This window comes from Parasteatoda tepidariorum, chromosome 6, assembly GCF_982258835.1.
Source record: "Parasteatoda tepidariorum strain Cologne lab strain chromosome 6, Ptep-v5.0, whole genome shotgun sequence".
NCBI lineage: Eukaryota > Metazoa > Arthropoda > Arachnida > Araneae > Theridiidae > Parasteatoda > Parasteatoda tepidariorum.
Window position 1 is genome coordinate 106,906,496 of NC_141760.1, and position 15,409 is coordinate 106,921,904.

Genomic DNA, 15,409 nt, shown 5'->3' on the forward strand with positions numbered 1-15,409 from the left:
ATTTTATTATTTTTACTTAAGTAATAATATAACATAATTATGACAATCAGGCGATTAAGTACTACATATTATAGTTTTGAGAAATAAAATTATTTTATATTCTGAAAAAAAAAAACTTTGACTTTGAGAGATAAAATTCGAAATGGAATTTTGAATCCTACGCGTATTAGAAATCGAGACAAAAAAATTTCATCCAGAAAAAAATTAGGGGTAACAAAAATAATAATACAATAATAACAGTACAATAACAACTAATTAAAACAAACGTGAAAGACGCAGATGAAAAAGTTAAAACGAATTTACCAAGGAGTTCATTAAAGAAAATTGTCAGCATTTTGCTATTAAGTATAAAATTTTTCTTTTAAAATTCGTACTTACCTAATTTGAAGCGAGTCTTTTCACCATGGCGAGATAATCTTTTCGCCATGAAAATCCAATAGCGTGTTAGCATAGCTGTTAACACGATAGATTAAGTCATTGAATGTCAGTTTGAATGATAAAAACTACAGTAATTACATCTTTTTATAGACATTCATTGAATGTTTGTTCTGGTATCACAATTAAAAACTTAACCTTTCACTTAAACATCTCTTTCCTATGAAGTATCACAAACTTGAACAGAAAACACAAAACTTATCAAGATTTTATTTTGTCCACTGTACAACGGTACTTCGAGTTTAATCCGTTCTCTTGTAAAAGGAGAAAAAATTTCTTCTTTTAAAAACGGCTGCAAAGTTAAACTTTCGAAAATACGCTCTGAAAATTTAAGATTTCAGAAGAAAATCAAAGATATTGACCGTTAAGACACGGTTCCCAGCAGATCACCGAAGTCAAGCATCACTGGCTGCGGTCAGTGTGCGGGTGGGTGACCACTTGGATCAGTCTGCGTAGGGACCGAGCGTGTGCGGTATTGGTCCTCGTTAAACTGTGCTACCGTAAAGTGCTCGACTTCGCGCGCAGGTCGTCGGGCTACCGAAGCGGGGGTGCCACCCCCTCCGCAGAGGATCAAAATTGTGATGGCATGTCTTCGGATCATCCTCCGGGATGTTTCCCAGATCGTCGCCAATAGCCCATTGTGCAGCTCTAGTGCGACGTAAATTAACAACAACAACAAAGATATTGACAACTAGAGGGCTGAGGTAGCCGAGAGGCAGACAATGACAAATTAGTAGTAGTTGTAGTTTATTTAGATTACACTGGAGATGCACAAAAAGCAACTGGCGACGATCCCTAAAAATGATCCGAAAACATGACATCAAATTTTTGGTTATTGGTTAGTTATTGGTAATTGCAATTACATAAATTTTCAGGCTTGTGTGCTCAAAATAGGCTTATAAACCTTCGTCAAGTAGAAAAAGGACAGATAGCACAATAGGAAAGACAGCACCAAGTAGTACCGCCTCGAGAGAGTTGTTGTTGTTGTTGTTAATTTACGTCGCACTAGAGCTGCACAATGGGCTATTGGCGACGGTCTGGGAAACATCCCGGAGGATGATCCGAAGACATGCCATCACAATTTTGATCCTCTGCGGAGGGGATGGCACCCCCGCTTCGGTAGCCCGACGACCTGCGCGCGAAGTCGAGCACTTTACGGTAGCACAGTTTAACGAGGACCAATACCGCACACCCTCGGTCCCTACGCAGACTGATCCAAGTGGTCACCCACCCGCACACTGACCGCAGCCAGTGATGCTTGACTTCGGTGATCTGTTGGGAACCGTGTCTTAACGATCAGTCCACTGCGGGACCGCCTCGAGAGAGAAAAGAATTTTTGGTTATTAGCAAAGGGGTTGGTACCCCTGCTTTGATAGCCTGACAAACCAGTGCACGAAGTCAAGCACTTTAGGGTACAACAGTTTTAACAGCTCATCGGGGGCTTCCTGGCCGAACGGTATCATCCGCCAAACGCTCTGTTAAGCGTGGAGGTGGCGGGTTCGAATCCCGACGTAACCTTGGATGTATTATTTGTGATTTTCTTCTCCGTATTGTGTTATCTGTCCTTCTACTTGACAAAGGCTTATAAGCCTTAATTGAGCACACGAGTCTGCAAATGTACGTTGTAACAATAAACAAACAAACAGCTCATCGCAGGCTGATAAAAGTAGTCACACACCAGCTCATTGAGCGCAGCCAGTGATGCTATATTTCGGTGATCTACTGGAAATCGTATTTCGAAACGTTATAAAGCGTGAATGTAGCAAGTTCGAATCCCGCCTTAACCCTGGATGCATATTTTTGATATGTCCCTCTCTAAATTTTGCTATCTTGTTCTTCGACTTGACAAAAACTTATGAGCAGTTTTTGTAATGAGCACTGAAGCCTGCAGTACGATACGGTACTTTATTTATCTCTATTTGAAACTGGTTAATGAAATGGGTTATTGGCGATGGTCGGGGCAACATCTCTGAAAATGATCCGGAGACAGCACACATTCATCACATCACGTTTTACACGGAGAACACATTCACAGGCAATCCATCCATGCGCGGATTGTAGCTTTGACCTGAAACAGAGCATGATCAATCTCCAATCCAGTGATCAATCTCCAATCCAATTGTTATGGAAACTTAGAGACACCGGCAGAATCAGAGTGCACCAGTTACCATTTCATACACGGGGAGTCTTCGGTCGGCGGGGATCGAACTCTCGACCTCTCAAATATCGGCTCAATACCCTACCAGCCAAGCTATCCCAGCTTACACTCAAGATAGCATATGTGTGAGTAGCAATAAAATTAATATGTAGTAAAATAATATGCTGGCCCATGTGCTCATTTAAACAGCAGCTTAGAAACCCATGTCAAATTGAAGAACAAATAGCACAAGTAAAAAAGAAACATCATAAAGATATATCCAAGGTTATGACGAGGCTTGTACCCACTACCACGCTACAGAGCGTTTGGCGGATTATTGAGATTTCTCGACCAGGGAGGCCTGTAGAAAAGATCTGCTGCATCAAGCATTACAAAGTTCCCATAATGCAAGCTATCAGAATGTAAAAGCCCGCAGGGTAAGGCTGACATCCTCCCGATGTCATTTTTAAGAACTAGATGGTTTGTGATATTTTGTTATAGAAGCATAGAGGGCACATTGTATAACATCCACTTTCTTATAAGCATACTGGTCCCGCAGTGAACTGATCGTAAAGACATGATTCCCAGTAGAAGACCGAAGTCAAGCCTCACTAGCTGCTATCAATAAGCGGGTGGGTAACCACTTTGATCATCCTGCATAGAGACTGAGGGTGCACGGTATCGGCTCTCGTTAAACTGTTCTGTCGTAAAGTGCTGCACTTCGCGCACACGTAGTCGGGCTACCAAAGCAGGTGAGTCATCCCCTCTGCAGAGGATCAAAATTGTGGCATCTTCTGGTATGTTTTTGTTTATCAATGGCATGTCTTCGGATCATCCTCAGGGCTGTTTCCCAGACCATGTCTAATAGCCCCATTGAGCAGCTCTAGTGCGACGTAAATAAAGTACCTATCTACCTATAAAAATACTGTACATGTACCAGCATACCGCATAAATGAGCTTTTCCGCACTCTCTTCAAACTTTTGTTTTTGGCCGGTGTAGCCTGATTAGTAGGGCACTGGGCCCATATTCATGTGGTCATGGGTTCGATTCTCGCCGACCAAAGACTTCCCGTGTAGTAAATGGTGATGATGCATGTTAAATCTGTCGAATCTCAAAGATCTCTAAGTTCCCGTAACAAATCATACCTTTGGGGATACTGATCCAGGAGTTTCCTTGTCTTCTGAATTGGTTCAAAATTACAAGGCTACGGAGTTGAACATTAGTAGTTGTAAACCCAAAATTGGGTCGGCAGTTCAACAACGGCTATAAAATATAAAAACTTTTGTTTTTTCTCCTTTAATTTAACAGGATATGTAAAAAAAAAATGAATGAAACTTTTGTTTACCTTTATTTCAGAGACAAGTGGCCAACCTAGCACTTATTTCACTTGGATACTTTTGTTCCTAGCTATCACCTTCTACGATATGGCAACGTAACGAGCATAAATTACGAGAAAGACAATCAATTGTTCGAAATGGAATTAGACGAATTAAAGAGCGAACAAGCATTGTTGGAAGCTTCTGTTCAGAACACCATTTATGAACTTGACATACTTATAGTTGTTGAACACTCTCCTGTTATAGGAAACCGATCTGGAACTGTTTCGTTCATTCTAGTCATCATTGTTGTGTATATATTCATGTAAATTATCAATTGTACATTCTTCTAATTTGTTCCGTAAATAAAATATATGTAAATTTTTTATTAATCGATGTTTGTTTTTTGTTATTATCACTTTATTCATTTAGTATATATTTATTGTTATACAGGACCACCTTGAATAGCTTTTGATCCAATGATCGGATTTTCGCATTTTAGAACTCAATCGTAATCACATTTTAGAACTTCAAATATGCTAATTAATAAGTGATGCAGACGATATTTTAAATTAAGAAATCAATCACAAAAACGCACTTTCTCTTAATAAATGTTTTTTTTTTTCGAAGAATTTGGATTTTTGAAATATGGTCGCAGTAGTTCGGTCAGTTGCTTCAAGGTATGGACCCATAAATGTTTTTTTCCACACATATTTCAATATATTTTCAGAGAATTGAAAAAATTTTGCGCACAATTATACAATTCGTTTATTCAAAAATAATTCCATGTGAAAAATAAATTATTTAAGAATGGTCGGAAAAAATTTAGAATTCTAAGGAACACAAGATCTTGCATCATTTTAAAAAGTGTAACTTTCTAATGCAAAAAACAAAATTTGGGCGAAATTAGTATTATAATTCTTTATAAATTAAATTTCAAAAAAGTGAGTTACTCAAAATTTCGCTTAAAATTTTCTCGAAATACAGCGAAGTACGCAAAAAGTAAAATTAACATTAAGGGGTCCAAACTTTGAAGCACTCTCCTGACCAAACTATAGAAACCACACTTCCCAGATTGCAGCTATAGCCCTTACATTTTGTGTCATAAATATGAATCAGTAAAAAAAAGTCAATCAACTATTAACTTTTTTCAGCAATATCATCTTTACCAGCCCTTCATTTGGAATTGTTAGATATATCAATATCACAGTTATCGAATTTTAAAACAGGATCAGATATATTGTTATAAGAACGCCTATATGCACAACACCAAGTTGCAGAATGGTAGAGATATTAGAGACTATACAAGGCACTTCATTAAAACGTCAATATTTCTCTTATTATATATAGTGACAGAACTTAATATTTCTTTGTTTTTAGCCATGCTCCAGATATACGCATGTGGGTCATGGGGGTATTTGAGTAGAAAAACTTTTAAAATTTGAATTTAAGAAATCAAAAAAGCACAGGGTCAGTAAATAATGAGATGTATAGTGCCGGAACTTTGAAATATCAGTAAGGATTTTTTTCTCCAAGTTATACATATAATAGCTTATACACTGATGGTAAAAAAATCCCAACACCAAAAAAAAATTACTGTAGAGTAATAAAATTTCGGCAATACGTTTATCTGAGTAACTTGTTTAATTGATTAAAGTTTCAAGATCTCGGGTTAATGCAATTAAGGGAAAAACCATTTTAAATGTGAAATAAAAAAAAACTCTTTCAAAAACTAAAGCAACCAACTTCACCAACTAACAAATCGTTCGTTTGTTACTCACAAAAAATGACCGATTCTATGCAGTCATACAAAGAATGTTTCTTTTATTTTAAAAGCCACATACATATCCGAGTTATGACAGCATATTCATAAAAATCACTTCCAAAAGGGTTTCGGTTAACGGTACTAATCGGTTAATCGAGATTAAGATAAATGGAGAATTAACAATGCTTTAAATATATAAAATCTATTATTAATATAAACACAGCTGATTCAATCATGGAACTGAGAAAGAATCCTAGAGCTAAAAAAGAGTCCCATATTCTACAGATCAATGATTCTTCATCAGTGATCTTTTGTTTTTCTTAACTTTACTTTTCTAAAAAACACAAAAGAAACTAATATTTCGTGATTTATTACAGCAAGAAAGATCAAAAGATCAGTGACAGTATCCATAAGGTATTTCTCTAAATTTTAAAACATTGGATGCTTAACTTAAGCCTACTAAACCTTACATTATATGAAAAACAATTACAATGCGTCGTTTACTGAGCTTAAGGAATAATTTCCTCATTATACGCATTGCCATAAAAAATACCATTTATGTTCCATTTTCAAAAAACAATATATATATATATATATATATATATATATATATATATATATATATATATATATATATATATATATATATATATATTTGGTAGATGTTTCGAAATAATTTTCTTGATTCAATGTCTTTTTTTAAAGTCAATAAAGAAATGATAAAGTCAACGAAGAAAAAACGTTATAGATGCAATAAAAATAATAAGCGTAGAGATAAAAGTTTAGAAATAATTATTTTCAAGAGTTACAAAATGTTCCGTATCACGTTAACTCTTTTGCATAACACAGATTCTATATACTCCCAAAAATGTTCATAAGATGTCTTGAAATTTTGACTTGCCATAGTCTTGAAATTAGAACATTTTAACTAAAGGACACTTTTGAAATATTTTCTTTAAAATTCTTGATTTCAGTTTCAAATTTAAAATGTTTGATTTCAATTTAATATTTTTAAGACTTTCAAATATGTGGCACAAAAATAATCACAACATGTATAAATATTTTGTAATCAGTTTGTTCAGGGAAAAAAAATTCCCTCGTCCCTTGTGTCACTCGTTCTGAAGGGAAGGGGGGGGGATTTCGATATTGTTGAGTATCCATCTCGTTATTTTTTCTTTCTTACTTGAGAATGCGATTTCATTAATTTAGCAGGTTCAAGTATTTAAATAGAATCCAAAACAATATCGTAAAAGGCAAAAGGTATCTAAAATCCAAAAGTTAAGAGAAAATTACGCTCTAAAATATTATGGAACAAAGCATAGAAGACCGAAAAAACCGTAGGCTTCTGAGGACGAAATTACCATAGGCTTTCAGTGCCCCACCAAATAAAAATCATACAGAATTTTATAGTTACCACGGGCTACCTTATGCTTGTTTATCTCAAATTTTCTTAACATCTATTTACACTTAAGGCCGGGATACCTTAGTTGGTAAGGCACTGGGTCCATGTCGATGAGGTCTTGGGTTCGATCTCCGCCGACCGAAAACTGCCGGTGTATTAAACGGTGACGTATGCACGTAAAATCTGTCGAGTCTCAAAGTCCTCCATGTTGCCGTAACAAATCGTACCTCTGGGGGTACTGATCCTGGAGTTTCCTTATCTTCTGGATTGGTTTAAAATTACAAGGCTGCGGAGTAGGACATTAGTAGTCGTAAACCCAAAACTGGGTTGACTGATCAACGATGGTTATAAAATAAAAAAAATTCTAAAAAATAAAACACCTATTTACACGAGGAGTGAAAAAAAAGACGCCTGATCTTCTGACGTCACAAGCCTTTAAAAAAGGTTTGTCAAATTTACACCATTCCTGATGTTAGTATAAAAATCCCACAGCGCAAATAACAGAGAAAAATAACACGAGCGATTAAATTTCAAAGTGGCCGTATCACGCTATTGGTCGAAAATGACAACACTACTTGTGGCTGCGTGCACGTGATTTTGAAAAATTGCCTGCCGGAATGTTGCCTTTAAACAAGCTAGCTTTTGATTTTCTTTGTTTCGATTTAATAAATTTATTATTGATTTTATTACAAAATGAATAACATGAATGAAATAAATCCAGAGGTCACGTGAAAACAATATCTGTAGGAGATATGAAATCTGTTATCTATGTTAATCCCACACATAGTGATGTCATTTTTGACCAATAGCTTGATCAGGACCTCTTTGAAATTTAATCCCTCGTAAAATAACCACGCAATTCAAAGAGCCTGACACGAAGTTGTCTTCGCCAGGTAATGCTGTCTTCGGATCATCCTCAGGGATGTTTCCCAGACCGTCGCCAATAGCCCATTGTGCAGCTCTAGTGCGACGTAAATGAACTACAACAACATCGCCAGGTAATGCTTGCCTGAAAACAAGCTAGGAGATTATGAGATGAAAATGGTGAGATGAAAATGGGGTGTAAGGGTAATTTGGACAGAAGAAGGAGTTAGAACTATCAAAACAATAATCTAAACACCAATAATTTTATTAAATTATATAAACATTATAATATTACAGGCAAGATGAGCTCAAAAAAGTTATGGCAGTGTTAGGGTTAACTCTAGTTTATTTGACTCACTAGTTTTATTTCAGCTTCATTTTCAAGACGCATGTTACTTAAATATAAATTATGTTAGCAACAAGCATATATCCATATTACATATTACTAAATATTTCGTCTGTGAGCTTTTCTGTGAACAACACTCGAAATGCGTGTTTAAGAAAATGGACACAGCTAAAAGTGCATGAAAAAGAAATTCGAAACAGTTCGAAATCATGTCTTTTAAAAAATTGACATAGCTCAAAATGTGAAAGAAAATGGACACAGCTCGAAACATGCGTTTAAAAATGGACATAGCTCAAAATGCGTCTTTAAGAAAATGGACACATCTCAAAATGCGTGTTTAAGAAAATTGACATATTTCAAAACGCGTGTTTAAGAAAATGAACCTAGCTCGAAATGCGTGTTTAAGATAATGGATATATATCAAAATGCGTGTTTAAGAAAATAGATACATCTCAAAATGTGTAAATAAGAAATTGGACACGGCTCAAACTGCGTGAATAAGAAATGAAAATCAGCTCGAAATGCGTGTTTTTTTAATGGACATAGCTCAAAATGCTTGTTAAAGAAATGAGCATACTTTATAACGCGTGTTTAAAAAATGGACACAGTTCATAATGAGTGTTTGAACAAATGGAAGCAGCTCCAATGCGTGTTTAAGAAAATGGACATATCGAAAAATTCACCCTTTTACTATTCAGTCCAACTTTAACAACTGAATGAAGAATTTCGTCCTTACTTTTCCCTACTTTTTTAAACATTAAGTAAGTGATTAAGACAAATGGACGATATATCAAATTGTGAATTTATTTGGATCCATTAGTTCATTCTTTAGAAAAAAATACATTTTTCGCTCTAGAACTTTGAAAAACAGAATAAAATGCTAGGTGCATTTTCATAAAACGAAATTCACTAACAATTCAGCTTAGAATAAATTCATATATTCACTCACAATCGAAGCACACATTTTTAATAATTGTACTAAAAAAATTATTGTATACGTAAAGTACAGTTAAAAATTTCAATTCAAAGTTAATAAAACAATGAAATAAAGCAGTAACGAATACGAATTACGAATTAATTCGTTATTAATTTGCAGTAATACGAATTAATTTGTTAAGAATGAGATTTCAAATTTTACAATTTGAATTAAATATAATGTTTCTTGTATTACATGCATACTAAATTTTGTTTAAAAAATAATCTTTGTAGAAATCATAAGCTAGATTAAACTTATGTCTTTATAAAAGACTATTTAATAATTAAATACAAGTTTAGATGGCAAAAGTTAAACAATCAGAGATAAAAATGATATTAAAATTTCTTATTGAGAAATGCATAGTCCATCATTAATTATTTTTATTTATTAAAACTAATTAATTTCTCAGAAATGAAAAAAACATTTATTGAATTACATCAAATTTAAAAAGAAAATCAAATAATAACTTCTATCGTTTGTTTATTTTTTCAAATCTATAGCAGATTTGCACCACATCCCTTTTAATTAAAGTAAACGAACGGACGTGTTAAAAATATTCTAGAAAATAATATTTTCCTTAAAATTATTCCCAAAGTATGAAGTAAATTGCTCTAAATTAGTGTGATGTAAACAGTTTAAAATTGTCTAAACCAGCAAAGCAACAGGAACATATAACCTGGTTGTATTGATTGAGGAATCTGAATGCATAAATAACTAAATATTTGTATAAAAAAATTGCTAAAAAAAGTATAAGAGCATAAATTTGTAAAACATCTTAATTTTTGTAAAAAAGAGCATTAAAATAAATCAATAATCTTTATTTCCCATAAAAACTTAAAAGCATGTCCAGTAAAAAAAAAAAATTAAAAAGATTACAATTTTTTTTTTTCATGATCGTGATCTATATTGCTTTCAAGTTATTTATCCCTTTTCAAGCCAATGGTTTAAATAATTTAGATGAGATTACATTATTTTTTTCTACATTATGCTTTGTTTTTTTTTTAACTTGCATTTCCTCTAATGATTATAAATTTTTCTTTCGGCCTAATATGAGAAAAAAGAAAAACATTCGTCCGTTTTCTTATATTTCATTATAATTAGAACGCACCTTTTAAGCATTAAAAATTAATTAAAGGAGAAAAGTTATTGTGATCATAAAAAATAATAAATATGATTTTAAAAAAAGTTTCTGCTCATATTTTCCCATGTAGTTTTTCAAGAGCAACAAGAAAAAACGACTTATTAACTCCTGCAGAAGTAGAAGAAGAAGTGCGTTAATTAAAGGTTCCAAGGTGCATAAGATAATTTTTAAAAAAAAGCGCTGCTCTGCTCCGCCAAACTCGAATCCGTATAAATATAAGGGAAAAAAACTCTTATAATAACGTTTTGTGAATGAATTTTACGAACAGGAAACCAATATTTATTTAGAGCATTGGTTCAGTTCTGAATTTCTTAAATACGTAGGGAGAAATTAGGCAATAATTGGTAATAATGAGACATGATATAATAAGGAGATAATAGGAATAGTAATGAATTGTTAATGCTTTCTTATTGTTCTTGTTTATGCGCTAAAAAAAAAGAAATCAAATATGTCTTAGAAGTCTAAATGTTGTAGTTTACAAAAGAGATTATTTCATCAAAACAGTGTTCTTACAGCAACAACAAAATTAATTAATTAAAATATCATTTATTGTATAAGCATCTTTCCAATAATAAAAAAAATTAAATAAAAACTCCAAATTCAGCCAAGTTAACTGAATATTTCTGAATATAATGAAATAGAATCAGTTAAAGAGCAGAATCCCTGCATACATATAACACCTTTATCTTTAATAGATATGTGTTTCATAAAAAACAGAGCAAAAAAAACGATATTACTTTGAAAATTTTTAGTTCTATTGATTTAATTGATTATAATTCTTTTAATTATTAATCTTATAAATTATTCTTATAAATTTAATTTTATTATTAATCTTATTAATTAATAACTTTACCTATCAAAAATGATCGAATAGTATAAGTTAAACACGAAAAAATGCTGATAAATTCGAGAAGAGAATACTCGACAGCATATTGTTCTATCTGCATATTTATACAATTGGAAGTAACGTTTTTGGAAATATTATTTAAATTTCAACCTTATAATATCTAAGAAATATCTTCTTATTTCAGCTTTATTTAACACTTAAATATTTATTTATTTTTCTTAGTCATGAAATTTACATTAAAGGATCCAAATACCCGAACGCTCTTAAGCTATAAATAATGAGTTTGATACTATCCTCTAGTTTTAAGAGTAATTAAATTCCTAGTGCACTTTAGCATCCAAATAGAGTCTCTGTGCTGCCATCTAGTGTGGCAGAAACTGGACGTCAAAATTAACAAGGCCAACGGTATCTCACCCATTGTGGTGGTCCTGAAAGAGTGGATACCACTTCTGGAGAACGCACTAGGTCTGCTCATCGGGAAGACTGATTGTGCAGCTCATTGGAAATAAATAAATAAAAAAAGTTTTAAGAGTCAAAAATCTAAATTCGTCGGGGGAAGTAAGTTATCCTGAAAAATACTTTTTTTTTTTGTCTGATTACGTAATTTAATGTATAATCAAAAGGGAAGGCCGGTTTTTGTCATTTTGTTTTCATAAATGACCACTGGATCACCCTCTGTTGCATTTTGAGAATAACTAAGTTTTAACAAATTAATAACGTGAAAAATCATCTGTGAAAATGAACTGTGGAACCATAGAAAAACAGTTCCTGTCCGTACACTTCCGTCGTTTTTTTTCTCTTCCAAAATCAGCTTTTACGGATGAAAACTGCATGAATATGTCAACATATTTAATAGTTATTCCTCGAATTGTTAAGACTACAATGTGAAAATCCGATCATTAAATCTAAAGTTACTAAGGTTTTTATTTGTGCACTGTAAATATTTTTCATCAAAGTAACAGACACAAAAGTAGATTGAAAAGATATGAAAAATATTTTACGCTGTTGTCAATTTAGTTGTTTTTAAAAACTTGTTTTAATAAATAACTTTATTTTCTCCGTGCGAACGAAGAGTATTTAGCTGGTTTTTAAATAAGTCATTGTTTATTGTCTTTCTTAACGGTTACTAGTTTGTACTTTTATCCAACTAATTAAACATTAATCCTACTTACCACGCAAAAGCAACTGTCATGAAATATTACACCGTGAGATGTTAAAATTCAGCTTGGTAAATGCGTGCAAGGGATCACTGACGAACGATCTGCGAGTGCAAAGGTGGGTAGGTAGGTACTTTATTATTTTCTCAGTAGAGCTGCAGAATGGGCTATTGGCGACGGTCTGGTAATCATCCCTGAAGAGGATCCAAAGACATGCCATCGCAATTTTGATCTTCTCTAGAGAGGATGACTCTCCTGCTTTGGTAGCCCGACGACATGCATGCGGAGTCGAGCACTTTACGATCGAACAGTTTAACGAGGACCTATATTGCGCACCCTCGGATCTTTATCGCACCTTTTTTACTCTTAGCTTTAAAAGCATTTTTTAAGGATGACAAAAAAATTCCGTTTATAAATGAAATTTCAAAAGTCCAATGAGAGAATGGAATGTCTCCTAACACCAGAAATCAGAATTAAATATTACGAAATTTTTATTTATCGATTTCAAAAGATATTCTGGTTATATTTCAAAATAAACTTTAGGCGTACTTCCATCGAATTTATTTTTTAACCCTTATTTGATCAACAGGTTTCAAACAAATTTCAATACTTGATTTTTTTTTTTTCCATCAGCATAGGTTAAAAAATTTTCGTACATTTCTTACTACAGACTTCAAATCAGATAATGATTCTAAAAGTCTATAGAATCTTTTTATAATTATCCATTTTTAGTATTCACTGTTTAACAAAATAAGGCATTTTCCTGATAACAAATATTACTATAATAATATCTTGTGAATTGCGCTTAAGCCGGAAAATAATTTTAACAAAAGTAAAATTTTTCAACGTCTTTTTTTAAAAGAGCAGCTTTTTGAAAGTTAACGGTGTAATATTTAAGTTTTAAAGTCAAAATAAAATTGCGGTTCGAATTCATTCATTTAAAAAACAGAGCAAGCAGTTGTGGTTTTTTGAGTTGCACTAATATGCATTTAATTTTAATAAATCAAACAAATAAGAAACAATTAAGTAAATAAATAATTTGTTTGTTCCTTCTTAGAGAAAAGGGTGCACTTATTTACTACGATCTGTCAGACGTTTTACACTGAGTAATTTTTATGTGACAAAATGTTCTTAATTTCTTATCAGCTAACTGGCTGAAGTTCTGCGACTCGAAAAAATTTAATTATTTAGAGCGAGTGTTAAAGAAGAACTTTGAGCACTAATAAAATTAAACAAAACAGATTGGAATATTACAGAAAAAAAAATCTAAGAAGTAGAATAAAGAAAGAGAATTTAAAAATGAAATGAAATAATTTGTTGAATAGTTCTTTGAATCACATGTGGTCAGGTAATTGGGTACTTGCATTTCAAGAAGAAGAAGATATTAACGCATTTTTCGGACATTTGCGATATCCGCTAGTGAATTTTGATACTCGCAAATGTAAATGCGAAACAAAGGTATTCAACACATTTTTAGAGTAATCAAAACAACCATGCGAATGTCAACATTCGTTAGCATAAATGTGTGAAAAAGATATTAACGCATTTTTCGAACAGTGTAAATGCGAAACAAAGGTCTTCAACACATTTTCTATTTTCTATTTACCAAAATAACTATGTCAAAGTATTACACTAGCGTAAATGCGAAACAAGATGTTACCCGGAACGACTATGTATCTGTCGTTTCGACGAATTTCTATGGTCACTATGGTATTCATCCAATTCGGTATTTTATAGCAATAAATATACATACATTTTAGTCTTGTATAGTATAAATATACGAGACTAAAGCGTATTTTTAGTATAAATATACATACGTTTAATCTTGCAAACGTAAAAACTAGAAAAAGCAATAAAAACATAGTTTTTTTTAATACATATAGCTAAAATCGATCTGTCTTATACATGTATACTAATTTGAAGCAAAAGTGTCTTTCTTCATTTTTACATTTTGTCCATCTCCCTTCTCTTTAGAATCGTTGGTATGAGAACACCCCTTAATCAACCCCCGCAGTTCGTTTATGGTATGATCTTTGTGAAGCAATAAGTACTCCAAATGATGCACCCTTGCTGTCAGATTCATTATCGTCTCCTGTTTTTCTAAAAGTAGGGCTTGTACTTTTCTCTGGGTGGCATCTCCTGGCACCGTAACAGTATTTGAAGACAACTTACATCTAGACAAAGAACCGTTTGCTATAAGTTCCTTCTCTTCAGAATGGTCACCCTTCACGTCTATGACAGTGTCCTCAATTTTCAAACTGTGGATCAGATCTCTGATGTTCTTTTTCTTAGCTATGCGATTCGATTTCCGGTTCGTCTCGATTGTTGTTCTGAGTCGACTCAAGAAATATTCTATGGCTTCTCTGTTGGCGACCGCCAATTCGTTTAGAGTCGCCTCTGACAAAGGGAAAGCCAGTTTTCTCAGGACTTTCTTATTGAGCGTCGCCCAGTTCACTTTTTTACGTTCCAGCGTGTTTGTGGGTGGGTAGTTGTGCAAATCGACGAGAGTTGGGTGGAAATGTTTGATTAACTCGGCCGCTAAGACGCCATCAGAGAAATCTCTGGCTAGGTTTTTTTTCACCCTGGAAAACGGGATGGTACCCAACCATTCGTAAAGATTGACTTGTTCTGTTTCATTCATACTTGTATCGGTAGTTATTTCAATAAAAGCTATCTTTTATAGACGGAGAAAATTTCGTGTATTTAAATTTTGTTTATTTATCAAATGAACTTTCCTGGCTGTGCTTTACTATAGTCATGCTAATGACAACCATATTCATTTAGATATTTTTTGAGCAGCTTTGAAATCTTGAGAAACAGTGGGGAAAGTAGAAATCGATTATACCAACTTTCATCGATCAAAAGGTGCCTCAAGATTGAATTGAGTTAGCATGCCTTGTATGCTAGTGAATAGGTGGGTGACCACTTGGATCAGTCTGCGTAGGGGCCGAGGTTGTGCGGTATTGGTCCTCGTTAAACTGTTCTACCGTAAAGTGCTCGACTTCGCGTGCAGGTGGTCGGG

At 33.4% G+C, this 15,409-nt stretch overlaps 2 protein-coding genes across 3 annotated transcripts in view; one reads left to right on the forward strand and one right to left on the reverse strand.

Annotated features, from left to right (window-relative positions):
- Positions 1–4,281, forward strand: part of LOC107455482 (lachesin) — a 184,093-nt gene extending 179,812 nt beyond the window's left edge. The window contains exon 10 of one of the 2 annotated variants that reach the window (XM_087166358.1): positions 3,928–4,149. In XM_087166358.1, coding sequence (XP_087022484.1) covers positions 3,928–4,009 — 82 coding nt within the window. In that variant the 3' untranslated portion in view covers positions 4,010–4,149. Of the gene's footprint in view, positions 1–3,927 lie in introns of both variants that reach the window. The other variant, XM_043041967.3, reaches the window with a different exon arrangement.
- Positions 4,282–14,247: 9,966 nt separating this feature from the next.
- On the reverse strand, positions 14,248–15,119 carry LOC107455481 (sperm flagella and cilia-associated protein 1-like). The gene has a single exon (XM_016073063.4). The coding sequence runs from the start codon at positions 15,026–15,028 to the stop codon at positions 14,300–14,302; it is 729 nt and encodes a 242-aa protein (XP_015928549.2). The 5' UTR covers positions 15,029–15,119; the 3' UTR covers positions 14,248–14,299.
- Between the last annotated feature and the right edge of the window lie 290 nt (positions 15,120–15,409).

Bases quoted from the DNA above. Each gene is read 5' to 3' on its own strand.
- LOC107455481 (XM_016073063.4), bottom strand. From the start codon at position 15,028: ATGAATGAAACAGAACAAGTCAATCTTTACGAATGGTTGGGTACCATC.